Source organism: Hyaena hyaena, unplaced genomic scaffold, assembly GCF_003009895.1.
Source record: "Hyaena hyaena isolate Hyena2069 unplaced genomic scaffold, ASM300989v1 scaffold_204, whole genome shotgun sequence".
NCBI classification, from domain to species: Eukaryota; Metazoa; Chordata; class Mammalia; order Carnivora; family Hyaenidae; genus Hyaena; species Hyaena hyaena.
The window spans coordinates 241,177-268,670 of record NW_024080837.1 but is presented as its reverse complement, the minus strand read 5'-3'; the positions used below and the strand labels follow the sequence as shown (position 1 = coordinate 268,670).

The following is a 27,494-nucleotide window of genomic DNA, read 5'->3' as shown; positions in this document are numbered from 1 at the left end:
ACTAGAGAAAATACAGAGCATAAAGTGTTTACAGTTAGCCTTTGGTGACTGGGCTCACCTGTTTCCCTTGAGCAGCTTTCATTTTACCTTCTAACCCCTGGGACCTATCTCCTTTGAGACTTGCAGATTCAAGGGAGACCCCCTTGGGTCCTCTTGTTTGTGATCTGAGGAACTGTGACCTTCTAAAGGACACGGGCAAGGAAGTCTGTGGACATGGAATCAATGGAGATTTTATTTTTTAGACATGGTATCTCTACTCCTCCAGCAAGGAGAAGCCTTATTTACGAAGATCCACCCTTAAGATAGACCACTGTAACACCTTTATCAAATGACACATCAAGAGGGGATCATTCTTTCACACTGATAGGAATTGACAAATAACTCACTACTTTTTAAAAGATTTTATATGTAATTTTTATTACTTTTTTTTTTAAAAAGTAAACTCTACACCCAATGGGAGGCTTGAACTCACGACCCCGAGATCAAGAGTCACATGCTCTACTGATTGAGCCAGCCAGTCAACCCCAAAACTCAGTTTTATAGGAAAATCTATTCTGGCAAAAATCAAAACAAAACAAAAACTCCACAAAACCATTATTACATTATTTTCTTTCTCTGGATTGGAAAGGGGTTGGGACAGGGATAATTTCTGAATTTATCTCTGCTCTAAGTTTACAAAATGGCAGGATTGTGGCTTTCGGAAAAGGAGGACACCCAGATGGAAGAGGTGGTCTTGTGAGTCTTCTTTTCAGGAAGAGGATGTGTCCCAGAGACTCAAAAGGGAAGTGACCTTCAAACCTCCCAGGAGAGAAACCCAACATAACCAGCAGCAGCCACCCACGCACAGGAAGGGTTGACCAGACTGTATGAGTCTCCTACCCAGGGCCATCCATCTTTAGGAAAAGACCACAAAATGCAGAGAACAGACTAAACTCATTATCTCAGCCCAGGATCTGTTCTCTATTCTTGATGTTCTTCTATTTTGGAATTCAAAAGTGATAGCAAGTCTGTCCTTGGCTATAGGGCATTCTAAATACAATAGTACTATATTCATATTTGAAAGAAAAATCTACCTTCCCTTTATGTGGCTGCAGGATCTCCAGCAACTATGGTATAACAGTCTGTCGCAAGTGTATTGGATGTTTCAGTTTGCCAGACCTGTCATGATAAATTAATTACAGGATGTTGCAGAAATGGCAAAGCTCCAGCAGCATCTTGCATGGTTTAATATAGCCCCATTTCCCCATTTCAATGTATTTGTGGTTAGATAAATCCTCAGAAATTTACAGCTGCTATAGACTAGTTTATTATGTACTCTGCCTGCACACATGATAAGTATAATAAGAATTTGATGTTCTTAAAGTACATAGATTTTACTGACATTTCTTTACCACCATGGAAATATTTAGTTGCTAAAAGTAGCATCTGCGGATACTTCTGAACATTAACTTCAGTAGAACAGGCAGGGATGGTTAAAAACATTACTATACTTAACCAAACCTTCCATTTACTTTAAATTGAAGAACCGTAGCTCAGAAAAAATTACATGGAGCATTTATATAAAATGGCCCTGTGAACAAATTTAATAGAAAAAAATTAGCTACTGACTGTCAGTTGAAAACACTTAAAAAACCGAACTGAAGCTACCACGCTTTTCTCCAGGGAATCTTCCTTTGGTCTCATGACTGCTTTTCTCAAGCTTCAGTTAATTTTTGCTCTGGCAACAGTTATTTTCCTCACCTTCTTGCTCTTTCTTCCTTTTGGACTTTATCTTTTCCTTATCTTCAATAGAGCAAATAATTTCCATTCCAAGCAATTTTAAATGATTGGCAATATATAAGTTTACTTATATAAACACTGTATAAACAAACCATTCCCATATTTTCTTCTACCTTATTCTTTCACAATTCTTGACAAGGATCAAATGATCCTAAGAAAAAATGAACCAGAGTAAGTTAAATTAGACTGTTCATTCAGTACTTTTAGAGATGACACTGCAATATATATATTATATTATTATATATTATGCTATATATATATACATATATATATATATATTTGGGCCATTTTGATATAGGAGACAGAGGTGGAACATGTACTGTGGTTATATATGTACTTATGACCCTCCCCCCTTCTTATATTGAGAATAGGAATTAAAATTGTAGATTCTTAGCAGTCTTAGCCTCCCTTTTTGAGATAACAAAATCAACTCATTCACAGTCAGAATGAGTTTGTGACGTTAGAAGAGCGACTTTAGAAAATAGTGTGCTGAGAACATATGCTTGATGTAGATTTGAAGAAGATCATTAGAAAAAAAGCATTCTTTGTGTTTACAAAACAAATGTTTTTATGCTACCCGGTTCCCGCCTTAACTTAAAGTATTTCCTATTCACTTTAATAATTAGAGCAGAAGGGTATGATGAATGAAGCGCCTCATTACCAAGTTTGCTTTCTGGGTCTCTACAGAGAGTAGCTGTCTGCTTCTGCCTAGTTGGTCCATTGTTAACCCTAAATGATGCTGACATCAATTCTCCTGCAGATAATTGGGTCCATCCATAGATTGGGTTCGCCAGTCAACAGAGCCTTTTGATTGACATGACTCTTGATGTTTTTATTATCTTTTATCTGACTGGAACGGCGCTTTTCTGTTTCTTGTATAATATTTTACTGTACATGTATTAGTTTGATCCCACAGAATCTATTTCTTAAGAAAATGTAAGAATTATAGCACGGAGGAAAGACTTATCAAAACAATTATGGGATAAACAAAATTATCAGCTCAAAAAGTTTTGGTTAACTCTGATATATTTCATTTTTTGGGGTGTCTGTTGCATTAAAGACATATTTGATGCTTCTAGTCTGAGTGTGGTTGTGGGTGCATCCAAATTGCTTCTTTCTTTTAGCTTGTGCTGGAGTCCCCAACAATAAGTATTTACTGGCATAAATATATTAACTCTATACAGGAACTGAGATCCAGCCCTTCAGAGACCTCCCAGTGGAGTCTGGCAACCTCCATTTACAACTAGCGCTGATGTTACTGGTCATGTGCACTTGGACAAAGTACTTAGCCTTCAAAATCTTGGTTTCCTTATTTGCAGGGCAGGTAAGAGTCTATCTCCCTTATAGGTCTGATGTGAAGAGTAAATGAGATCATATACATAAGGTGAAGATTTGGGGAATATTTTCTGTTCCTAAGTTCAATGAAGCAAAAAGCAAAAAGTTGGACTGTTGAAAATATTCTCATAATTTACTTAACAGATATGGGTCTTAGATGGAAATCATTTAAATACATACAAAAGTGTAAGGTTTTGGGTCACCCGGAAGGCTCAGTCAAAAGAGCACATGACTCTTGACCTTGGAGGTGTAAGTTAGAGCCCCATGTAGGATGTAGAGATTGCTTAAAAATAAAACTTAAAAACAAACAAACAAGTCTAAGGTCTTGAATTTAAAGGTCCTAGGACTCTTTCTAACTCTCAAAAATATTTGTGATTTAAATAAACAATTAAAGCGACGTCATATAAAGCTATGAAATGGGTAGCTATTTTCCAGATATACTCTTGATGAGCTTTCTAAATAGAAAATGTCTTTCTGTAATAAAACTTTCCTGTAACTTAAAAATGAAATTAAGGTCAAGTATTGGCTTTTCTGGATAGAAACCTCACATAAGTTTTTAAAAGCCCCAAGTATTAGCCAATTTAAAAACACTGAATTCATTTAAAATGTGCATTTTAAACATCAATTTGCATCACAGTGTAAAATGTTTCTTGTTTTAAACCTTTAAAAATTTGATTTTTGTTCTAGCTTTGCAAATCTAATTCATTGTATAGTTTTGATATTGAAGAAATTTTAATGTTCAAGATAGAGTAGAATCAATTGGGAAATAAATTTCTAAGAATGGCTTAAAAATATTGTTTAGATGGGGCGCCTGGGTGGCTTAGTCGGTTAAGTGTCCGACTTCCGCTCAGGTCATGATCTCGCGGTTCGTAGGTTCGAGCCCCGCGTCGGGCTCTGTGCTGACTGCCAGCTCAGAGCCTGGAGCCTGTTTCAGTCTGTGACTCCCTCTCTCTCTGACCCTCCCCTGCTCACGCTGTCTCTCTCTCTCTCTCCTAGAAATAAATGAAAAACATTAAAAAAAATTAAAAAAAAATATTGTTTAGATCTAGAGAAAGACCTGTCAAAATGTTACTTATTTGGAGAAAAGAGACTTCATAGAATGGGACAAAATTCAATGATTTCAGAATGAAGATAAACAAAGAAAACCAGTTTGTTACTAAGAAAGCGTGCAGTATCAGAATCTTCAAATAGATTCTTGTGTCTGATTCCTCTACTTGACTATAATTTGGACTTCTATTTGGAGGGCACTTTTATGATCACCCCCACCCCATCTCATGTCTGAGGGCACAGTAAAGATGTTTTATTAATCTATTTGTGGACATAACTGGAGTCTTATTTGTCAATAGGACAAAAAAGAGAAGGACGGGGCTTTGAGTAAAACCAACTTTTCCTGGTTTTGCCTCAGTTGTTATTTTTGTCTTCAGTAGTTGAGTTATAAAAATAACCCTTTATTTTTCATATGAGATCTCGGCAGATGTTTAGCTTCCTTGACACATTTCATTTGTCTTGATTTAAAATCTTTCTGCAACTTGTTGAAATTCTTTGTGATTAAAACTAAAATCAGAGAATCAGTAAGCATCTCAAAACTATGCGCTGAAATTGCAGAGAGATGAGTATTTTTATTTTTTAATTATCAAGTGCATTCACAAGACAGAAAAGACTAGCTTCTACAAGGGGGACCCTAGCTGCCTGGGCCGGAGCTGTATGTGGAGTCACAGATGTGTCCACCTGGGACACTGGGGGCTCTGTGCCACCAGAAGAGACTTCTGTGCTGATCGCTGAGGGAATTTGGCGGTCATCGGTGCCACTCCCCACCTTCAAAAATGCTCCCCCCTATTAAGTTCTACACAGCAGGGGGTTGTTTACCAATTTTCACGCCTCAACGACATGTGCAGGGATAAGAGCCACACATATTTTAACTAGAAGATATTTTATATCGGGTATACATCTGGGCAAATTTTACACCTCGATGCTCAACACTGTTTTTCTCACTTCTTATTTTAATGGAATCAATGGTCTGATTTGGTAAATAAATTTTCTGGCATTATATTAGTTTTGACCTTTGTGGGATCAAATATTTATTGACAGACTTATAATCACATAGTTGAGAAAGGAGAAGAATCAAGAAACAAAACAAAGAAATGAACTTTTCTAATATAATATCTCACTTTAAAATACATAGTCACATGGTAATGACACCGTTGTTTTGGAACTCAGGAAATAAATAATGCAATGTAATAATATAAGAACAAATGTTAAGACTAAAATAAATATTAAACAATGTTAAGTCTACAAATTACCTATATGCTTAAATATGAAATGCTCGTTTTAAAAAGTAATTTGAAACACTGCTGCCAAGGTCGCCAAAAGCCATCTTTAGTTTGTATGTATCAAGTTACATACATGACTCATTCAAAACAAACAACTTTGTTCTCTTTTAATGTCTTTCTTACTGGGACCATTTTGAATACACAATATTCTGAAGCTATTCTCTCTTAAATAAAGTTAAATTTCAAAAGTATATACTTCATATTCTGAACATAACATCACACATATAATCACAATACAGATATAAGAATATTAAATGACTGCTTAATGGACATCCTAACAGTGCAAACACTTACCCGTCATGTTGGCTGAGTAGCAATTATGTTTTTCCTTTATTGGTTTTCCAATAGTGGGAATGTAATTCTGATGCAATAACTAATACATACCAGGACCAATGCTTTGATCAACAACAATTACAATGGTTTAAAAATAATGAAGGTCAAAAGGCCACATTTATTTTTCTACTCAGACCTCACTTCTGATTTTTCTAGATTCTTTCATAAGGACAAAAAGTAGCGGGTCCCTCCTTCCTTCCTTAGTATCTGGAAGTTCTTCACTCTGAAGAGAAATTCTGTTTGGTTTAATTTGTCATTTCATTTCTGTGTATTTCGTTGTCTCATCATTCTTCTTCAATTCTTTTCTAGGAGAAAAGTACACAAAAAGTACTAAATGAACTTAAACAATGTCTTTTGGCCGCCACCGAATCTCAGTGTGCCCTGGCAACAACATGGATAATACACACTGTGTAACACACACACACACACACACACACACACACACACACACACTCCTAGTGTGCTTCTTGAACACACTGTTAACACTCCTGGCACCGTTAGCGGTCATGTAAGGGCTGCTCGAACACTGACAAGCAAACAAGAAACACACTTCTCAATTACAGACACTGAGCACTCCAAACCTGGGTAACGTCCAGAAATGAAGAGCAGGCAATCAGAATTCAGAAAGTTCTTCATTCACTGGGGAAAAAAATGTCATGGATGCTGTTCCAATGTTAGTAAATGGAAAGGATATAGGCCAACTTATTAAATAGCATTTCTTCATTTAGTCAAGGACTGTGTCTATTTTCACAAGTAGGTTAACTTTTACACTGTTTTTGAATAAAACCAAAAAATAGTGTGGGTCATTTTTAACAAAGGTAGTGATGGTTAATTATATATCTAGATGCCACTCTTAAATAAATCAAATTATGTCACTAATAAAAATCAAGAACCAATACATGGTTGAAACAAGGAGCTTCTGAGAGACCATATAGGAAGTATACAAAAACTAAGGGGGAAGATAAGCTGTCGTGTTGAACCTGACACACTTTACTGCGACTATTCCTATGCCACTGGTGAGTATCTGGAAGCAGATAAAAACGTTGCTGTCCTTCTCTGAACAGAAAGGGCTTCATGCTTGATTGCTCGGCAATCAAGCCACCTAAGGCAAATGCCACCTAAGAATGGCGACAATCTGGCTATGGTGGTGGTCAGTTCTACCAAGCACTCCTGGGAAAGTAGAGGCTCAGGCATCGTTGCATGAAAGGGCAGGCTAACCATTTCCTAAGGTCCTTCCCTGGTAGCACAGGAGATGACATCTGGGCTTTTAGGGACAGGCTCAATCTTAAATAAATAGTTAAACTATCTTTTTTGATCTCTTTTTTTGATGAAAGACATTTATGCACGAGGGGGAAAAAACTCCTTTGTCAGTCCGTGTTTCCGGACTTTAAATCTATTGAATAGAGCCAGCACAGATAAGGTGGTGTTATATGCACAAGTCCAAAAATGTCTCAAGTGAGGATCACAAAAGCAAAGGAAGTAGAGTCTAAAAGGGCACAGGGTTGTTGTGCCAAGGTACAGTCTCACTTGGGGCCAGAAAGGGGTGTCATTCATTTCTGTCCCTGTGTGTATACATGGAAAGCACACAAAACGTGTTCCAAAGTAGGATCCGATAAAAATGGGAAAGAAAGCACTAAAGGCTCAAATGGATGCTGGGCACCAAGGGCCTGAGAAACCCTACAAACATCTGCAAGGGGCCGTGAGGAAGGTAAAAGGATCTTAGAAGAACAACAAGGCAAAACAGAGTCAGAGGAGGAGTTTATAAAAGTGGTAACAAAAACAAAGAAGAAAAACAGAAAAGGGAAGGGAGAGAAGAGCAGCTGGAAGTGAGTGGGCTGCATCCTGCACGTGCAGAGGATGTAGGACAAGTGACATTCATCAGGTGGAGACTACACTGTGAGAAGTCAACACAGAAGCCAGAGGACCCTCCAGAGAGGGAACCCTCCAGAGAAATGTAACTAGAACAAGCTGAAGCAGGCCGTGTAGATAACATCTCTACGGGAAGTGAACCAGACTAAGAAGAGGAAGGAGCCGTGGACACAGAATGGCAGAGACCGCTCATGAGAGGGAGGAAAGGGACAGAATACCCGCGAAGCAGAAACATGCAGTGCACACCTCGACGACTGGAGCAGGAGAGGCGTGTGAGTGATTAGCTGTGGCTGTGGATGGAGACGTGCTGAGGGAAGAGATGTCAGCCAACCGAAAGACCCCACAGCGAATCCAAATGTGGTCTTTCTCTGAGGTGTCTCCTCAAAATGTAGCCCCTAAGCCAACACAGCAACAGAATAACAAACTGAGGGCCTTCTTCGATCAATGCAGATCAGATGAAGAAAGAAAAATCTGCATAACAAGATTCTGAAAATGGATATGAAACTGGATTAATGTTTGTATGTATGTCACGTATGAAAAATAAGACGCATAAAAATATTGGGCCCTACTGTGCAAGAAGTTCAATCCAGTAAAGACTCCCTGAAGGCTTACTACTTGGCTAGACACCAGGTTAAGTACTGGAGAGAACAGAGGCGGGCACAGGAGAGCCTGTCTGCAAGCGCTTGCCATCTAACCAGAGTTAACGGAGCACTGTGTAACAAACAGCCCCAAACTTGGAGCCAGAAGATCAAGTCCTAGTTCAGGCAACTTGACAACTGTGACTCTGAAGCTCTGGTTTCTTTAGATGTAGAATGGGCTATATTAGAAAATTCCTAAAATCACTTTCATTTTAAAAGAAACAACTCAGTAGTAGATACCAATATATGTTGAGCAGAAAAATTAGTAAATACACAAGGTGTAAATGAGAGAAAAAAAATCACAATACCACTACTCAGAAATAACTACTGACTTTTTAAAATGTATATTGTTCAGTATTTGATTATGTAGCTGTCTATTGAATAACACAGGTTTGCACGGCATGAGTCCACTTAGACCCAAGATTTTTTCGATGAATATGCTGGAAAAGTTTTCAGAGGTTTGTGACAATTTGAAAATACCTGCAGACCTTGTCGCCTAGAAATATTGAAAAAAAATTAAGAAAAAGGTATGTCATAAATGTATAAAATATATCTAGATACTAATCTCTTTTATCACATAGGATATACAGAAATATATATGCCTGAGCATCTCATCTCTCCAGTAAATTGTGTTTTTTAGTAAAAAGTGATGTCTCACAGTTCTTGTGTGCTTTTCACTGTGTTTGGTGCAAAGCTGTAAATCTTGAATAACACCATGGGATCCAGACAATGTGTCACCAGTGACGCTGGAAGTGATCCCAAGAAGCAGAGCAAAGTCATGACATTACCAGAAAAACCTGAATTGCTTGATATGTACCATAGACTGAGGTCTGAAGCTGTGGTTGTCCACCAGTTTTCAAGGTAAATGAATGCAGTATAAGGACCATTGTGAAAAAGAAAAAGAAGGGACTCCTGGGTGTCTCTGTTGGTTAAGCGTTTGACTCTTGATTTCCACTCAGGTCAAGATCTCAGTTTGTGAGATTGCGCCCCCTGTTGGGCTCTGACTGCACAGAGCCTGCTTGGCATTCTCTCTCCTGGCTCACTCATGTATGCGTGCACTCTGTCTCAAAATAAATAGAATTAAAAAAAAATCTTTAAAAAAAGGAAAAGGAAATTCATGACGCTGATGATTACAGCTACACCAGCTGGCATGAAAACCTTGTGCATTTTGCAAATTATCTTTTTTTTTTAATGTTTATTTATTTTTGAGATAAAGAGTGCAAGCAGGGGAGGAGCAGAGAGAGAAAGAGACAGAATCTGAAGCAGGCTCCAGGCTCTGAGCTGTCAACACAGAGCCTGACATGGGTCTCAAACTCATGAGCACAAGATCATGACCTGAGCCAAGTTGGATGCTTAACTGACTGAGCCACCCAGGCACCCCTGCAAAGCATCTTTTTATCTTATATTGAAAAATGTCACTTTTCTGTGTGTAGGACTGATATAGGAGAAAGACTTACTTATAGACTCTAATGCTTTAAGAAAATGAAAGTCATCATATGATACTTTAAAGCAAAAGGAAGGTGAAGGATCCAAAGTTGGAGAATTTAATGCTGGCAAAGGATGGTTTGATAATTTTAGAAAAAGATTTGGCTTTAAAAAGTCGAAATAACAGCAGAAGCAATTCTGCACACCAAGAGTCAGCTGATGAGTTCCCAGACCCTAGTAATAAAATCACTGAGAAGCAAGGATATCTGTTTGAACAGATTTTTAATGCAGACGAAAGTGCTCTATTCTGGAAATGAATGCCACAAAGGACCATTCGTAAGGAAGAGAAGCAAGCACCAGGATTTAAGTATGGCAGGAAGGGGTATGCTAATTCTATTGTTTTATGTAAATGCAGTGGGTTTATGATTAGGACTACCCTTATTTATAGAGCTGCTGACCACAAAGCCTTTTAGGAAAAAGGTAAAGACTAACTGCCAGTCCTCTGATTGTACAACATGAAGGCCTGACAAACGACGACCCTTTTCTTGGACTGGTTCCATGGATGCTCTGTCCCTGAAGTCAGAAAGTACCTTGCCAGTAAGGGACGGCCTTTTAAAGTTCTTTTGACACTGGACAATGGCCCTGGCCACCCAGAACCCCATGGGTTCAACACTGAAGGCTCTGAAGTGGTCTACCTGCTTCCAAGGACATCTCTAATTGAGCCTCTAGGTCAAGGGGGTCATAGGAACCTTTAGGCCCCATGACACACATGATACGGGAAGGACTGTCCATGCTATGGAAGAGAACCCCGACAGAGAGAATATCATGAAAATCTGGAAGGATGACACCACCGAAGACGCCATCATTGTTACAGAAAAAGCTGTGAGAGCCATCAGGCCCAAAACAACAGATTCGTGCTGGGGAAAACTGTACCCAGATGTTGCGCAAGACTTAATGGGGTTTATGCAGAGCCAATCAAGGGAATCATGAAAGAGACTGTAGATAAGACAAGAGAATTGGGAGGGCAAGATATAGATCTTAGAGCAATTCAAGAATTAATAGACACCACACCAGAGGAATGAACAGACAGAGATGAAGGCTTCCAAACCAGTGCCAGATGATGAGGAAGATGTAGAAGAAGCAGTTCCAGAAAACAAAACTGACATGAGACAGTAGCCCGTCCAACAGAAGGGTTCTGAATATCCAAGATGGCTTTGACTTCTTGTACAACTGGGACCCTTCTATGATGTGGGCAATGACACTAAAGCAAATGGTGGAATAAAGGGTTGGTACCATACAGAAAGAATTATAGAGAAATGAAAGAACAAAAAAGTCAGAGATTAAAATGCATTTCTGTAAAGTTACACTGAATGTGCCTGCCTCTCCCGCCTCCTTTTCTACCCTTGCCTGCCCTGAGACAGCAAGACCTTCTGCCCCCCTTCTCCTCAGCCTATTCTACTGAAGATGACAAGGATGAAGGCCTTCATGATGGTCCACTTCCATTTAATTAGTAGATAATCATGCCGTACAGCCAACAAACTTTTTTTTTAATGTTTATTTATTTTTGAGAGAGAGAGAGAGAGAGAGACAGCATGAGCAGGGGAGGGTCAGAGAGAGAGGGAGACACAGAATCTGAAGCAGGCTCCAGGCTCTGAGCTGTCAGCACAGAGCCCGATGAGGGGCTCGAACCCATGAACCGTGATCATGACCTGAAGCTGAAGTCAGATGCTTAACCGACTGAGCCACCCAGGCACCCCAAGAAACTTATGTGTATGGGTGTGTATAGTTTGTGCAAAAATCTAATTAACTGTCGTTGTCGTCGTCGTCATCATCATCATCATCATCAACATCACCTAAGTATTCACTGTGTAGAACATTAAATGCAACACTTGTATGGAAGTGGACAGACTATCTTTATGTAGGGAGTTATGTGTAATGTAATAAAATTAATAATGTGTTAGTTTTCTTCCTTTCTAAAACTCTGCTTTCAAAGAATTACATTACAGTACACTATGCCTCTCTCTCCCCTAGCAAAACTGCTTATCAGCCTTTCATCACACGAGCTGTTTTGAAAAAAAAGTAACAGTGCTTCCAATTGGTATTATGAATAGAAATATAATACTGTATGCCATAACAATTCCTTCGTTACAGAGGCCAGGAGACTGTGAAGCAATTACAATGATTACACTAGGCTCCCGTAAAGCAATCTGCTGCGTCTCTGTTATCAATGCAGGAATAGTTACACCTTCAAATGAATATGAATTTTCACATTATCTTTCCATTTTGATGTCAGTATTAGTAATATCTACAACACTGGCAGTGTTTTATATCATATAAGACAATAATAATGTGGGTATGGACAGACAATCCATCTTGTAAACTGACAATATAAATTGATCATATTGGTAAATAATATAAACGTATTTTCTGTTCTGTATGATTTTCCTAGTAATGTTTTTGTTTCTCCAGCTTACTTTATTGTAAGAGAACACTACATAATACATGTAACATACAAAATATGTGTTAATTGACTATGTTATCAGTATTCTGGTCAACAGTAGGCTGTTATTGTTTGGGAGAACCAAAGTTACACATGGCTTTTCAACTGCATAAAGCAGGGATTGGTACTCCAAACCCCTGCGCTGTTCAAGAGTCAATTGAGTATGTTGTATACAAACTACTTTATAATCACCTTTCTTTTACTTAAACATTTATCATAAACATATTTCCATGTCTATGAACATACTTCTATAATGTAACAAAAAATGTCACATGGTATTCCCTTATACAAATTGTTTTTAATTTAATCAGCTCTATATTCATAGAAATTCAATTTTTTCTTCCTATTTTTAAAACATTGCTTGAAGGGACAGCCTTTAATCTGCCCATGTATACTTGAATATTTTCTCAGAAATAGGAAAATAGTTCCTAGAACTAAAACTGTCGGATCAAAGGACAAGAACAGTTTGAAAATTTAAAAAGAAAATAGGATCACCAAGCTATCCCCCACAAAGAATGGATTGGTATTATGCAATTACCAGCAGTGTAGGAGGAAACTCAGTCCCCCAATCGGTTTTATAAGTTTGAAACTTGTTGCCTTTTATGAGGGGGAAAAAGACTGTATCATTTATTAATTTTTGTTATCTGATCACTGGAAGGTAGACACTTTTCATAAATTCGTTTTCTTTAAGAATGTCTTTTGAATGCCCTTTGCCAATTTTTCTTTCCTTTGTTGATTTTTAAGAATTTTAAAAAATATGTGAAAGGTATTCATTCTTTATCTGTCACATATCTTGTGAAGTCCTTCCTCATCCTGGGTTATTATATGTTTTTAGATTTTGCTGTAAATCATTTTGAAATTCTTACTATTAAAATTTGTTTTAAAATGTTTTCCGATTCTGTTATCAATGATAAAAAGTCATTTAAAAAAATTTAATGTTTAATTTTGAAGGATAGAGAGACAGAACATGAGTTGGGGGAGGGGCAGAGAGAAAGGGCGATAGCAGGCTCCAGGCTCCAAGCTGTCAGCACAAAGCGCAATGTGAGGCTCAAACCCATGAACCATGAGATCATGACCTGAGCAGCAGTCGGAAGCTCAACTGACTGAGCCACCCAGGTGCCCCCAAAAGTCATTTCTTAACCCAAGATTATATAACTATTCATCTATATGCTTTTGGTATACGGAGATTTAATTTTTTTATAATTAAAGTCTAAAAATACTTATGAAAACTTTGAATCTGGTTCCCCCAAGTGACAATTTCACAAAAGTGGACACATTTCACTTTTAGCAGATAAACTTCACCAGTGTCTAATGGAGAAAACATAGGTCCCTTCTTCAGAAAGGTCTTCCTGCCCTTCCTACATTCCATCCCCCGCAAGGAAACACATTTAACACATTTGTCTCACTAGCCTGTCTTAGTAGAAAAGTGACCCCTCCTTGTTTCAAATTCTAATCTATTTCCTCTGGTCTCCAGGGATTATTCACCTCTCCTTTATCTTGAATGGCTCCTCTCCTGGGGTCTTTCCTTTCAGTTGGTAACTCTTTTCTTCATTCTCCTCTCTACGAAGATCTCTAAATCCAGTGTTTTCCACTGGTTATTGCCCAGCCTTCTCTTTCATTTGAAGTATAGCTTCCTGGAAAAAGTCTATTCTGATTATCTTTTCCCTCTGCACTGGGGACCATCTGATTCATGCTTCAAGGACTCTCATCAAAATGATCTTCTTGGAGGTCATAAATGGCCTCCGGACAGCAGATCCCAAAAGGGCACTTTTCAGTCCTTATTTTCCTTCTCCTCACTTTGGCATCTGTCATTGTTTATTTATTTTTAATTCCTGTACAATTAACATACAATATTATGTGAGTTTCAGGTGTACAACACATGGATTCAACAATGCTATACATTATTCAGTGATCACGATGAGTGTAGTCACCCGCCTCCCGTTACCAAAAATGGTATCACAATATTATCAACTATATTCCCTAAGCTGTACTTTTCATCTCCATGACTTATTTGGCATTTGTCATGGTTGACCTTCCCTCAGTCTTTCCCTGACTCTATGCTAACTTTCTCCTGGTTTGCCTCTTACCTCTATTAGGGTGACTTTTTGACTGGTTTGCTCATTCTTCTTTCCCTGCATATCCATTATGTGTTCTCGGTCCTCACGGCTCTGCTCTTTGCCCACTTCAGAACTACAGGAAGGAAAGATGAGAAATAGAAGCCTGTAAGAAGACTGCTGCAATAGCCCACATGAGGCTCTGATTTAGGGCAGGAGTAGTGGGAACAGAGGGGAGATTGATGGATGGATATGAGAGAAAAACACAGGGGGTTGCTCAAAATAATGTAGAGACATGAATCTTAACTGCTTGGGGTCCTTCTCTATGACAATAAAGGGACAGAATAAAATAAATTTTACTTCTCTCAGAAAAATATTAGATGCCCAGGAAAATCCAGAAAACTTTTTATCAAATTAGATGGAAATAAAAACCGTGTGTATATGTGTAAAAATAACTGGAGATTCCTTAATGACAAAAAGGAGTGAAGGAAATTTATGCATAAGAAAGGTGTGATATGATCCAGGAATTCCTCTACTGGGTGTTTACCCAAGAGAGCGAAAACACTAATTTGAAGAGATACTTACCTCTGTGTTGACTGCAGCATTATTTACAATAGCCAAGATACTGAAGCCACCCAGGTGTCCACTGACAGATGAATGGATAAAGAAGATGTGGTATATCTATACAATGGAACATTATTCAGCCATAAAAAGGAACAAGATCTTTTCATTTGTGAAACATGGATGGACCTAAAGAGTATTATGCTAATTAAGTCAGACAAAGACAGATACCATATGATTTTACGTGTGGAATATAAAACAAAACAAGCCAATAAACACCAAAAGGCTGAATCAGACCTATAAATACAGAGAACTGATGGTTGCCAGAGTAGATGGGAGTGGGGGGATGAGCAAAATGGGTGAAGGGGAGTGGGAGATCTAGGTTTTCAGTTATGGAATGAACAATCATAGGAATAAAGGGTACAGAACAGAGAATATAGTCAATGAGACTATAATAGCGTTGCGTGGTAAGAGATGGTAGCTACCCTTGTGGTGAGCACAGTATAATGAAAAGACTTACTTAATCACTATGTTGTACACCGGAAACTAATGAAGCATTGCCTCTCAACTACACTACAAAAAAAGCTGTGATAGTCTGACCTGTGGGATGTGGAATTCAGCTTTCCAAATGGCTCAACAGTAAGAGTAAAATATAAAACAAATACTTTGTGAATAAGTGCATAGTACTGTAAATAATGTTAGGAGAAAAGAAACTATAAAATCAATGAAAAAAGGGAAATTTAAAAAGTGGAAGACAGTGTCTCCTTTCTAGTATGTCTGGGAATGGTAGAAGAGTTCGATACAGATGCAAGAATTTCAGAATCAAGTAAATACATAGGATTGAATACAGATTACTATGAACTAAACAATGTTCTCTCAAAATCACAGGCTGAAGGGGTGCCTGGGTGGCTTAGTCGGTTAAGAGTCCAATTTCGGCTCAGATCATGACATCACAGTTCATGAGTTTGAGCCCCACATTGGGCTCTACGCTGACAGCTCGGAGCCTGGAGCCTGCTTCAGATTCTGTGTTTCCCTTTCTCCTTGCCCCTTCCCCACTCAAGCTCTGTGTCAAATATAAAAATAAACATTAAAAACTTAAAAAATTAAAACAAAATTCACATGCTGAAGTCCTGATTCCAAAATAGAAGCAAGGGCCTATAAGGAAGTTAATTAAGGTTAAATAAGGGAATTAGGGTGAGGCTCTAATCTACAGAACAGAATTGGCGGCCTTCATTACAAGAGGAAGAGACACCACAGAGCTCTTTCTCTCCACACTCGCACAGAGGAAAGGCCATGTAAGGACACAGCAAGAAGGTGGCCACCCGCAAGCTGGGAAGAGAGGCTTCACCAAAAATCAACCCTGCTGCAACCTTGGATTTGAACTTTCAGCCTCCAGAACTGTGAAAGAAAAAAATGCTGTTGCTTAAGCAACCCAGCCTGTGGTGCTGTTATGACAGCTAGAGAAGATGGTGTAGAGATATAAGGGTGAATAAAATAGATGGCTGACAAGAAGGTCAGAAATTAAAAAGATGGAGAAAAAAGTATATTTAGAAGGGAGGAGAGTGATGAGAGAAAGGAAAGGCTGAGCTCTAAAAAAATATGCTACGATAATTTTTACAATCTCTCTCCAGGGAATCTATTCTCGGGCATTAAAGTAGAAAGTCAGGTGTCTGTGGAGACTGGGGTGGGTAATGTGGTGAATGAGAGAAGCAAGCTAGGGGTAATAATAACCTGGTGAACTGGAGAGTGGATGAACCACGCAGGAGAGGCCATCCGCTGCCTCAGCTCCAGCGCTGGATGCCATGGAAGACTGTGGAACTGTGGTCCAAAATTTCAGATAAATTTCAAGAGGAGTCCAAAGTCTGCATTTATTTATGTGAATTTTTTCTTTTTTTTGTATTTGGGCAACTGAAAATTACACACATGTGCACATACACAGTAGCTCCAACCACAGATACCAGGACTGCATCTTGCTGGCAGGCCCTAGTTTTTGACCTCTGCTCTGGCCACAGAGTACCTGCTGGCTTAGGTACCTCAGACACTTTCATACTTTAGCTCCCGATGCCCTAACTTCTAGGTCCTTCTCTTTTTGTTCACCTTGTCTTGATATGGTCTTTAGGACTTACATGCTTTCTTACATCTTTGACTTTTGGGAAAATCAGACTTGTGATTCTCTCCACCTTTACTCTCTTACAGTGTATATACAATCTAACAGAAAATTACCTTGAAAATGCATACAACGTCTGGACTTATGCTTGCAGTCACGATGGGGTGACAGGGACCAGATATACTGTTTGCCTAAAACCACCACCACCAAAAAACAAACTCCACAATAAACTGGATAAAATATGTGAAACAACATTTTTCAAGACAATGAATCACTGGCAACAAAGGACATGATACCCAAGAGATGGAGAATAAATGAGATGAGCCCTACGGTCACCCAGCTCACCGCCTGGAGAGTTTCCAGGCCACAGCACAGGGAGATGAGGCCTGCACGAGTCCTGGTGGACTTCCTGACAGCTGAGGGTCTGCGGAGATGAAGATGGCCAGAGTTCACAGAGTGCCAGAGAGGAGAAAGCTTCACAGTGAGAGAACGTGAACATCTGCCAAGGGTTCCCTTCAAGTATTCACAAGTCCTGGTGAACGCATGCATTGGAGGAAATTTCCTGAGGCCAGAACAGGGCTTGTGCCTACCAGCCAGGCTGAGGACCTCACGACTCAGAGGGCCTGCGTAGAGTACCCAGAGGGATTTGTGTCCATAGTGAGGAATAATGAATGGCTCTGGTCCCCCCTAGCAAATCTTAAAAGCAAGATCTGAGAAGATCAAACTGTTCTGAAGTACCATAACTGCATTCTAGAACAGACCTTAAGAATATTTATAGAAATATAGAAATATCTAGTAACCAAAAGGTAGAGATTTCAATGTGTGGCATCCGATAAAAGTTTATTGGGGGGTGGGCAAAGAAATAGAAAAATACAGCCCATTATGACGATAAAAATCGTGAAACTGGCTTAGAACTGACCCAGATGTTAGAATTATCATTAAACAATGTTAGAAAAAACATTAAAACAGTTATTATAACTATATTCCACTTGCTCAAAAGGTTAAGTAGACACATGGGAGATATCTATAAGACCCACAGTGAACTAGAGATAAAAACCAAAAGGCCTGAGGTGAGAAATATACTGGAAGGGATTAAGGTCAGATTAAGGTCAGATGATTAAGGTCAGGGAAAAGATCATATAACTTGAAGACGCAGCAACAGAAACTATTAACAGAAATTAAATAGAAGCCACAGCAATAGAAAAGATGAAATACACTGAAGAAAAAAAGAGAATTAAAAAAAAAAGCATCAGGGAGTGTGGGATACCTTCATGCGGCCTAATATATGTGTAATTGGAATCCTCAAAGAGGAGAGAAACAGATGCAGGAAACAACAAAAACAAAACTCAGATGAAAAAATGGCCCAAATGTTCCAAATTTGATGAAACCATAAACCTAAAGATATAACAAACCCCCAGCACAAGAAACATAAAGAAAATTATAAGGCACATCATAATCACATTGCTCAAAACCAGTGATAAAAAGAAATCTCACAAGTAGCCAAAGTGGGGGAAAACGTGCTATGCATGAGGAACACAGGGAAGCAGGAGTCTATTACTTGTTGGGAAAAACTGCCAGGCAAGAAGGCAATGAAGCAGTATTTTTAAAGTACCAGAAAAAAAGTACAAAATTTTCAACACAGAATTGTATGCCAAATGGAAATTGCTTTCAAAAACAAAGATGAACTAGTCCTTTTCAGACATGTGAAAAGTAAAGGCATTCATTTTTAGCTAACCAACATTACAAGAGATGCTGAAGGCAGGAGGAAGGGAGTCCTCCAGGTGTAAAAGAAAATGGTAACAGGTGAATATATGGATCTACACAAAGGAATGAAAAAATACTTAGAAATGAAAACGAAATGGGCAAATATTAAGGTTTTCTTATTCAATCTCTTCAAAAGATGACATTCACAAAAATAACAACATAGTGAGGGGGTTATAACTAATATATATAAAATGTGTGACTACAGAAGCATGAAGGTCAGGAAGGAAGAAATGGAAATACACCATCTTAAAGCTCTAAACTCTAAAAAAAATCACTAAAAGAGCAAAACACAGCATTATGGATAATAAGCTAACGAAGAAAGATAAAATAGATAAAACATAATTAAAAAGAAGGCAGAAAAAGTTGAAAAGTGAGAAAAGAATTGAGATAAACAGAAAACAAAAAGCAGTACAAGAGACTAAAACTCCTCCATATTAATAATCATATTAAATATGTTTGCCTAATTATCCTAATAAATAGGCAGAAATGGTCATATTGGATAAAAAGGGGATGGACTAAGCTGTATGCTGCCTATAAGAAGCATGCTTTAGTTTTTGACCTATTTGCATTTTTGTATGTAAAGTATAAAATTATTATATATATTATAATAATTTAAGGCTGGAGTGACTTTGTTAATATTAATTGAAGTAGATTTCACAACAAAGAATAGGACCAGAAATAAAATCATTTAATAAAAAGGATGTCAATCCCTCAAGAGGACATAACAATCCCAAATATATGGGCACCTAATACAGAGCTTCAAAATACATGACACAAAAAGTAACAGAGGTACAAGAATTAGAAAACAGGCCCACAATACTAGTTGAAGAGGTCAATACCCAACTCTCAACAATTAATAGAACAGGTAGACAGAAAATCAGTAAGGCTACACCAGACATAAACAACACTATCAGCCCACATGATCCAATTTATTTATAAAAGAACACTTTAGGTATACAAATGCAAGATACACATTCATTTCTTTTTTCTTTTTTTTTTCTTTAAAATGTAATTTATTGTTAAGTTGGCTAACATACAGCGTAGTCTTGGTTTTGGGGGTAGATTCCTGTGATCCATCACTTACATACAACACCCAGTGCTCAACCCAACAAGTGCCCTCAATGTCCATCACCCATTTTCTCCTCGCCCCCACCTCCCCCATGAACCCTTAGTTTTTTCTCTATTTAAGAGTCTCTTATGGTTTGGGGTGCCTGGGTGACTCAGTCGGTTAAGCATCCAACTTCAGCTCAGGTCATGATCTCATGGTTCACTGGTTTGAGCCCCGCATCGGGCTCTGTGCTAACAGCTAGCTCAGAGCCGGAGCCTGCTTTGGATTCTGTGTGTCCCTCTCTCTCTGACCCTCCCCTGCTCATGTAGTCTCTATCTCTCTATCAAAAAAAAAATAGCTAAAAAAAAAAAAAGAGTCTCTTATGGTTTTCCTCCCTCCATCTCTGTAACTATTTTTTTCACTTTCCCTTCCCCCTGTTAAGTTTCTCAAGTTCCACATATGAGTGAAAACTATCATATCTGTCTTTCTCTGATTGACTTATTTCACTTGGTATAATACCCTCCAGTTCCATCCATGTTGCTGCAAATGGCAGGATTTCATTCTTTCTCATTGGCAAGTAGTATTCCATTATATATATAAGCCACATCTTCTTTATCCGTTCATCACTTGATGGACATTTAGGCTCTTCCCATAAGATTTGGCTATTGTTGAAAGCATTGCTATAAACATTGGGGTACATGTACTCCTATTAATCAGCACTCCTGTATCCTATGGATAAATTCCTAGTAGTGCTATTGCTGGGTCATAGGGTAGTTCTATTTTTAATTTTTTGAGGAACTTCCACACTGTTTTCCAGAGGGGCTGTATCAGTTTGCATTCCCACCAACAGTGTAGGAGGGTGCCCGTTTCTCCACATCCTCGCCAGCATCTGTTGTTTCCTGAGTTGTTAATTTTAACCACTCTGACTGGTGTGAGGTGGTATCTTAGTGTGGTTTTGATTTGTATTTCCCTGATGATGAGTGATGTTGGGCATCCTTTCATGTGTCTGTTGGCCATCTGGATGTCTCCTTTGGAAAAGTGTCTATTCATGTCTTCTGCCCATTGCTTCACTGGATTTTCAGGTGTTGAGTTTGGTTAAGTTCTTCACAGATTTTGGATACTAACCCTTTATATGATATGTCATTTGCAAATATCTTTTCCCATTCCGTCCATTGACTTTTAGTTTGGTTGAATGTTTCCTTTGCAGTGAAGAAGCTTTTTATCTTGATGAGGCCCCAATAGTTCATTTTTGCTTTTATTTCCCTTGCCTTCAGAGACATGTTGATTAAGAAATTGCTGCAGCTAAGGTCAAAGAGGTTGTTGCCTGTTTTCTCCTCTAGGGTTTTGATGGTTTCCTGTCTTACATTTTGGTTTTTCATCCATTTTGAGTTTATTTTTGTGTATGGTATGAGAAAGTGATCCAGTTTCATTCTTCTGCATGTTGCTGTCCAGTTCTCCCAGCATCATTTGCTAAAGAGACTATCTGTTTTCCAATGGATTCTCTTTCCTGCTTTGTCAAAGATGAGTTGGCCATACATTTTTTGGTCCAGTTCTGGGTTCTCTATTTTATTGGTCTATATGTCTGTTTTTGTGCCAATACCATACTGTCTTGATGACTACAGCTCTGTAGTAGAGGCTAAAGTCTGGGTTTGTGATGCCTCCCCCTTTGGCTTTCTTTTTCAACATTACTTTCGCTATTTGGGGTCTTTTGTGGTTCCATACACATTTCAGGATTGTTTGTTCTAGCTTTGAGAAGAATGCTGGTGCAATTTTGACTGGGATTGCACTGAATGTGTAGATCGCTTTGGGTAGTACTGATATTTTAACAGTATTTGTTCTTCCGGTCCATGAGCATGGTCCATGGTCCATTTCTTTGAGTCTTCAATTTCCTTCATAAGTTTTCTATATAGTTTTTAGTATATAGATCTATTACACCTTTGGTTAGGTTTATTCCTAGGCATTTTATGGTTCTTGGTGCAACTGTAAATGGGATCAATTTCTTGATTTCTCTTTCTGTTGCTTCATTATTGGTGTACAGAAATGCAACCGATTTCTGTACATTGATTTTGTATTCTGCGACTTTGCTGAATTCATGTACCAGTTCTAGCAGCTTTCTGATGGAGTCTTTCAGATTTTCCATGTAGAGTATCATGTCATCTGTGAAAAGTAAAAGTCTGACTTTTTCTTTGCCAGTATGGATGGATGCCTTTTATTTCATTTTGTTATCTGATTGCTGAGGCTAGGACTTCCAACACGATGTTAAACAACAGTAGTGACAGTGGGCATCCCTGACATGTTCCTGGTCTCAGGGGGAAGCTCTCAGTTGTTGGACTTACATACATGGCTTTTATGATGTCAAGATATGTTCTTTCTATCCCGACTTTCTTCAGGGTTTTTATTAAGAAAGCATGCTGTATTTTGTCAAATACTTTTTCTGCATCTATTGACTACACATTCTTTTCCAGGGCACAAAACACTTTTACCAAGAGAGACCATATTAAGAATCACAAAGTAGGGACCCCTGGGTGATTCAGTCGGTTGGGTGTCTGACTTTGGCTCAGGTCATAATCTCGTGGTTTGTGAGTTCAAGTCCCTCATCGGACTCTGTGCTGACAGCTCAGAGCCTGGAGCCTGCTTCGATTTCTGTGTCTCCCTCTCTCTCTGCCCTTTCCCCATCTCTCTCTCTCACACACAAAAATAAACATTAAAAATTTTAAAAAAATCACAAAATAATTCTCAGTAAATTTAAAAAGATATGGATCATACAGAATATGTTCTCTGACTACAATGGGATTAGAAATCAGTAACAGAAAGATCTCTGGGAAATTCTCTAAATATTGGGAATGAAATGACCCAGTTCCAAGTAACCCATAGGTCAAAGAAGAAATCCGAAGAAAAATTAAAAAGTGTTTTTGAGAGAAATGAAAATGAAACCACAACATATCAAAATTTGTGGAATGCCATTCAAGCAGTGCTTAGTGGGAAATTTATTGTACTAAATGTTTATATTAGGAGAGAAGAAAGGTATTGAATCAATGCCCATAGTTTCCACTTTAAAAATCTAGAAAAAAGACAAATTAAATGTAAAATAAGCCAAATAAAGACCAGAGTGTAAATCAGTGACACAAAAAATAGTGAAACAATAAGGAGAAATCAATGAAACAAAAAGCTGATTCTTTGAGAAGATCTATACATTGATAAACCATTAGCAAGGTTGATGGAAATAAAAAAAAAAGAAATCTTCAACACCAGGGATTAGGGAGCTGCAACACTACTACAGATCCTATGAATACTGAAAAGATGAGGGAGTATTGTATGAGCAACATTATGTCAATCAGTTAAATCACTTGAGTGAAATGGACAAATTATTTGAAAAGAACAAACTATCAAAGTTTACAAAAGAAGAAAAATAACCTTAATAGCTTTAATTCTACTAAATAAATTGAATTTATAGTTAACAAATCTTCCAAAAAAGAATATTCCAGGGCCAGTCAGCTTTACCTGTCAATTTGCCCAACATCTGAAGAAGAAATAAGACAATGCCCACGAAAATGGTGGAGCTAAGGATTTCTGAATATTCTCTTCTCCAAATAAGCTAAGAGAAAACTGGCAAAAATGGCCAGAATCAGCATTTTCAGAATTCTAGAAATTAGTCAAAAGCTTGTGGCAACTGGGGAATGTTTATTCAAGAAAAATGGTTGAATCTTGGTTAATGCTGCGGCATTTTAACTTGACCTAGTCCCATCCCCCACTGTTAGCTCTGAGGGGATCTTGAAGAATAGCCTGCAATTTATGGTGAAAGCCAGCAGTCCGGTAGCTCCTGGAAGGAGCAGAACAGGGATGGAGCTCTTTCAAAGCATCATTTCCAAAGAACTATTTTGCTTGATCTGTCTGGTCGTTCCTTGGAAGATACCACTTATGAGGCTGTCGGTATCTGATCTATCTCAGAGCTTGCCTTCTCCCTGGGAGGCATTTGTTAAAACAATTAAGGTTAACTTCACGGCTGCCTGAGTCATGGATAATAGAAGCCAAACAACAGACTAACTAAAAAACTGAAAAGGAATAGCTGGGGAGGTAAGATGTCCACAGGAATTTTCCCAAGCTCAGACTTTGTTCTCAGGGTCTAGAAGGTCTCACACGTGTACGGTTGTGTGCATGCACAGCAGACCTAAGAAGGCTTTATGCCTTCACTTCTGGCTGATCTTAATGCCCTGTGCTAATAGGAAGTGAAAGCTAACACAGAGTTGTCAATTGCTTGGCTAAATATCAAAGGTGTGCTTAATACCCCAAGGGACCCCTTAGCAAGACTGAAAGACTTACTGGTTCCAGGTGTTTAAGGAAATCTTTGTCCAATTAGCTGATCACTACTCTAACCAAGCAGAGACTTCAGTGGCCAAACATTATAAATATAGAGTTACAGAATTTGTTCAGAGAAGTTATTTAACAAATAACAACTACATTAAGTAGCATCAACAATACACCCCAGGGAAGGGAAGAATCCAATTTCTAGTGTTGTCACATTATAGCGTTTAAAATGTCCAGTTTGCAACAGAAGATTAGAAAGACATACATACAAAGAAAGAAGAAAGTATGGCTCATACAAAGGGAAAAAAGCAATCAGCAGAAACTGTCCCTTAGGAAGCCTATACATTGGACTCTCTAGACAAAGACCTGAAATCTATTATTGCAAATATGTTCAAGGAACTAAAGGAAATTATGTCACTAAATAGAGTATCAATGAAGAAATGATAATTACAAAAGAAAAAATACCAAATCTACACAGACTCTTCCAGAAAATAGAAGAACTGAGAATTCTTCTAACTCATTCCATTAAGTCAGCTTACCCTAGTACCAAGCCAGCCTAAAACATTACAGAAAACTACACTGATATTTCTCATCAATAGAATGCAAAAAATTCTAAATTAAATTTTAGAAAATCAAGTTCACCAATTTATAAAAACGATAACAAACCATGACTAAATAGGGTTTATCCTAAGAATGAAACCTTAGTTTAATTTGAAAATCAATGTAATCTACCCTATTAACATATTAATAAAGAAAAATCATGATTACCTGAATAGATACAGAAAGAGCATTTGACAAAAATCCAACATCCATTACTGACACAAACTCTCAGCAAACTGGGAAATGAAGGAATCTACCTGATAAAGGACATTTATTAAAAAAAAACCAACAACCCATGATAATATCATACTTAATGGTGAAAGACTGAACGCTTTCCCACTCATTACCCATAAGATCGTGAAGAAGATAACACTATCTACTCTCATCATTTCTATTCACCGCTGTAACATACTGGAGGTTTAGCCTATGCAATAAGGCAAAAAAAAAAAAAAAAAAAAAAAAAAAAAAAAATAAAAAAAAAAAAAAAAAAAAAAAAAAAAAAAGGCATCTGGTATGGAAAGGAAGAAATTAAACTGGTTTTTATTTGTTTGACTGTCTATGTAGATAATCTAGTTAAAATATACTAAAAAGCTACTAAAACTCAAGACATTTTAGTAAGATGGCATAATACAAGTTCAACATACAATAGTCAGTAGTAGTATTTGGATAAATGAGCAACAAACAATTATAAATATCATTAACATATGAAGTATTCAGGGACAAATGAGTCAAACATGTGCAGGACTTTAATAATAAGCACTGAAAAAATAGTGCTTAGAGACATTAAAGAAGACTTACATAAATGAAAAAATATGTTAATGAGTCATATTACTAAGTATTGTTAACCTGTCAATTCTCCCCAAATTGATCTGTAAAATCAAGGCAATGCCAACTGGAATTCCAGTAGGCTCTACTGTAGAAGAAGCTTATTCTAAAATTCATGTGTACATAAAAAAGACCTTGAATACCTAAACTAACAATGAAAAAGGACAAAGTTGGAGGACCAATAATACCTCATTCCAAGACTTCCAGTTTTATTATAAGTCTCTAGTAATTAAGGCAGTGTGTTACTGAGTAAAGACAGAAAAGTAGATCAATGGATCAGAATTCAAGAGTCCAGAAACAAATCCACACAGATACTGACAAGTGATTTTCACAAAAATGCAAAAAGGCCATTCATATGAGTCAGGATTGTTTTTTCAACAAATCGGGCAGAACAACTAGAATACACAAATGCAATCAAACCAAAATAAATTCTCTGATCCAAACCTCATACCATATATAAAAATTAACACAAAACAGATCATAGACTTAAATACAAAACGTGAAGCTATAAAACTTTCACAAGAAGATGTAGGAGAAAACTTTTGTGAGTTTAGGCAAAGGCTAAACTACTTTAGTAAAACTAAAGTAGGATTCATAAAAGAAAAAAACTGATAAACTTCATCAAAATAAAGCTTGTTCTTTGAAAGCCACTGTTAAGAGAATGAAAAGAGAAAACAGAAACTGGGAGAAAATATCTGCAAATTATGTATCTGTAGAAGAACATATTTAAAATATATAAAGAATGGGGCGCCTGGGTGCCTTAGTAGGTTAAGTGTCTGACCAGCTCAGGTCATGATCTCAAGGTTTGTGAGTTCGAGCCCCGCATCGTGCTCTGTGCTGGCAGCTCACAGCCTGGAGCCTGCTTTGGATTCTGGGTCTCCCTCTCTCTCTGCCCCTCCCCCGCTCACCCTCTGTCTCTCAAGAACAAATAAACATTAAAAAAAATTAAATATATAAAGAATATATATATGTGATGTCACATACTTCACAATGCTAGGTCTGATTTCCCAACACAGGGTGGGAGGGGGGTAAGAAAAAGGCTGAAAAATGGATAAAGCAAGCACTTAAAAAAAAAAAAGGCTGCAAGCAATAGGGTATTTTAAGGAAAAAAGGTAAACTACTTCCTTCTCATGAAAAGAAAAGGAAATTGAAGGAGTCTGGAATAGGATTATTATAAAACTGGAATAAATATATAGTGAAAGAGTGACAGGACACTTAGAATTAACTCTTAAAGGCTTCATGATATTAAGAAGAGATTTCATTCATTCATTCAGTTCACATTTGAGTGTTCTTAAATAAAGGACTTTAATTATCTGAATTAACTATTCTCTGATCAAAGCTGTTAATGAAATAAAACATTCTTTCTTTAACACTCCCCCGCCCCCCCCAACAAACTCAAGTAAAAACAGGTTAATGACTAGGGAACACAGAACACTACTTATTAAGGATTGTCCCATATTAATAGAAACTTAATTACCGACTCTCAGGCAGCAGATAATAACATCACAGGGGCGTGAGTTACAAAAGGTGTAAGTTTCAGACTTTTAAGAAAATGTCTTGGTTAAATTAACCTATTGGAGTTTTTCCTGATACCTTAAGAAGGGAGTACAGTTTGACTAAAATGTGTAAAAATTACTTGCACAGAAGTGATAGACATTTCTAAAAAAATAAAAATAAGAAAGATTAAATAAGACCAGAAATTCAAGTGGAAATGGTAAGAGGTAGTCCTATGTGACTTATTTATATATTCTGGTCAACCAACTAAATAAGTTGCAAACTGAATGGCAAGGCTGCAAACAAACAAACAAACAAACAAAATTAGCCTCCAGGGGCACCTGGGTGGCTCAGTCGATTAAATGTCCAACTCTTGATTTTGGCTCAGGTCACAATCTCATGGTTGTGAGATCAAGCCCTGCATCAGGCTCTATGCCGGAGCCTGCTTAGGATTCACTCTCTCTGCTCTTCTCCCCAACTTGTGCTCTCTCTCTATAATTAAAAAAAAAAAATTAGCATCTGTCCAT

At 37.8% G+C, this 27,494-nt stretch overlaps 1 protein-coding gene across 5 annotated transcripts in view; it reads right to left on the bottom strand.

Moving 5' to 3' along the window:
* Positions 1–5,864: 5,864 nt before the first annotated feature.
* Positions 5,865–27,494, bottom strand: part of AHI1 (Abelson helper integration site 1) — a 212,896-nt gene continuing 191,266 nt past the window's right edge. For 3 of the 5 annotated variants that reach the window (XM_039242047.1, XM_039242051.1, XM_039242049.1), the window contains 2 exons: positions 14,297–14,399; positions 5,865–6,082 (listed from right to left, as the gene is read on the bottom strand). In XM_039242047.1, the coding sequence (XP_039097978.1) occupies positions 6,062–6,082; positions 14,297–14,399 (124 nt within the window). In that variant the 3' untranslated portion in view covers positions 5,865–6,061. The remainder of the gene's footprint in view (positions 6,083–14,296; positions 14,400–27,494) is intronic. The other 2 variants (XM_039242048.1, XM_039242050.1) reach the window with 2 other exon arrangements.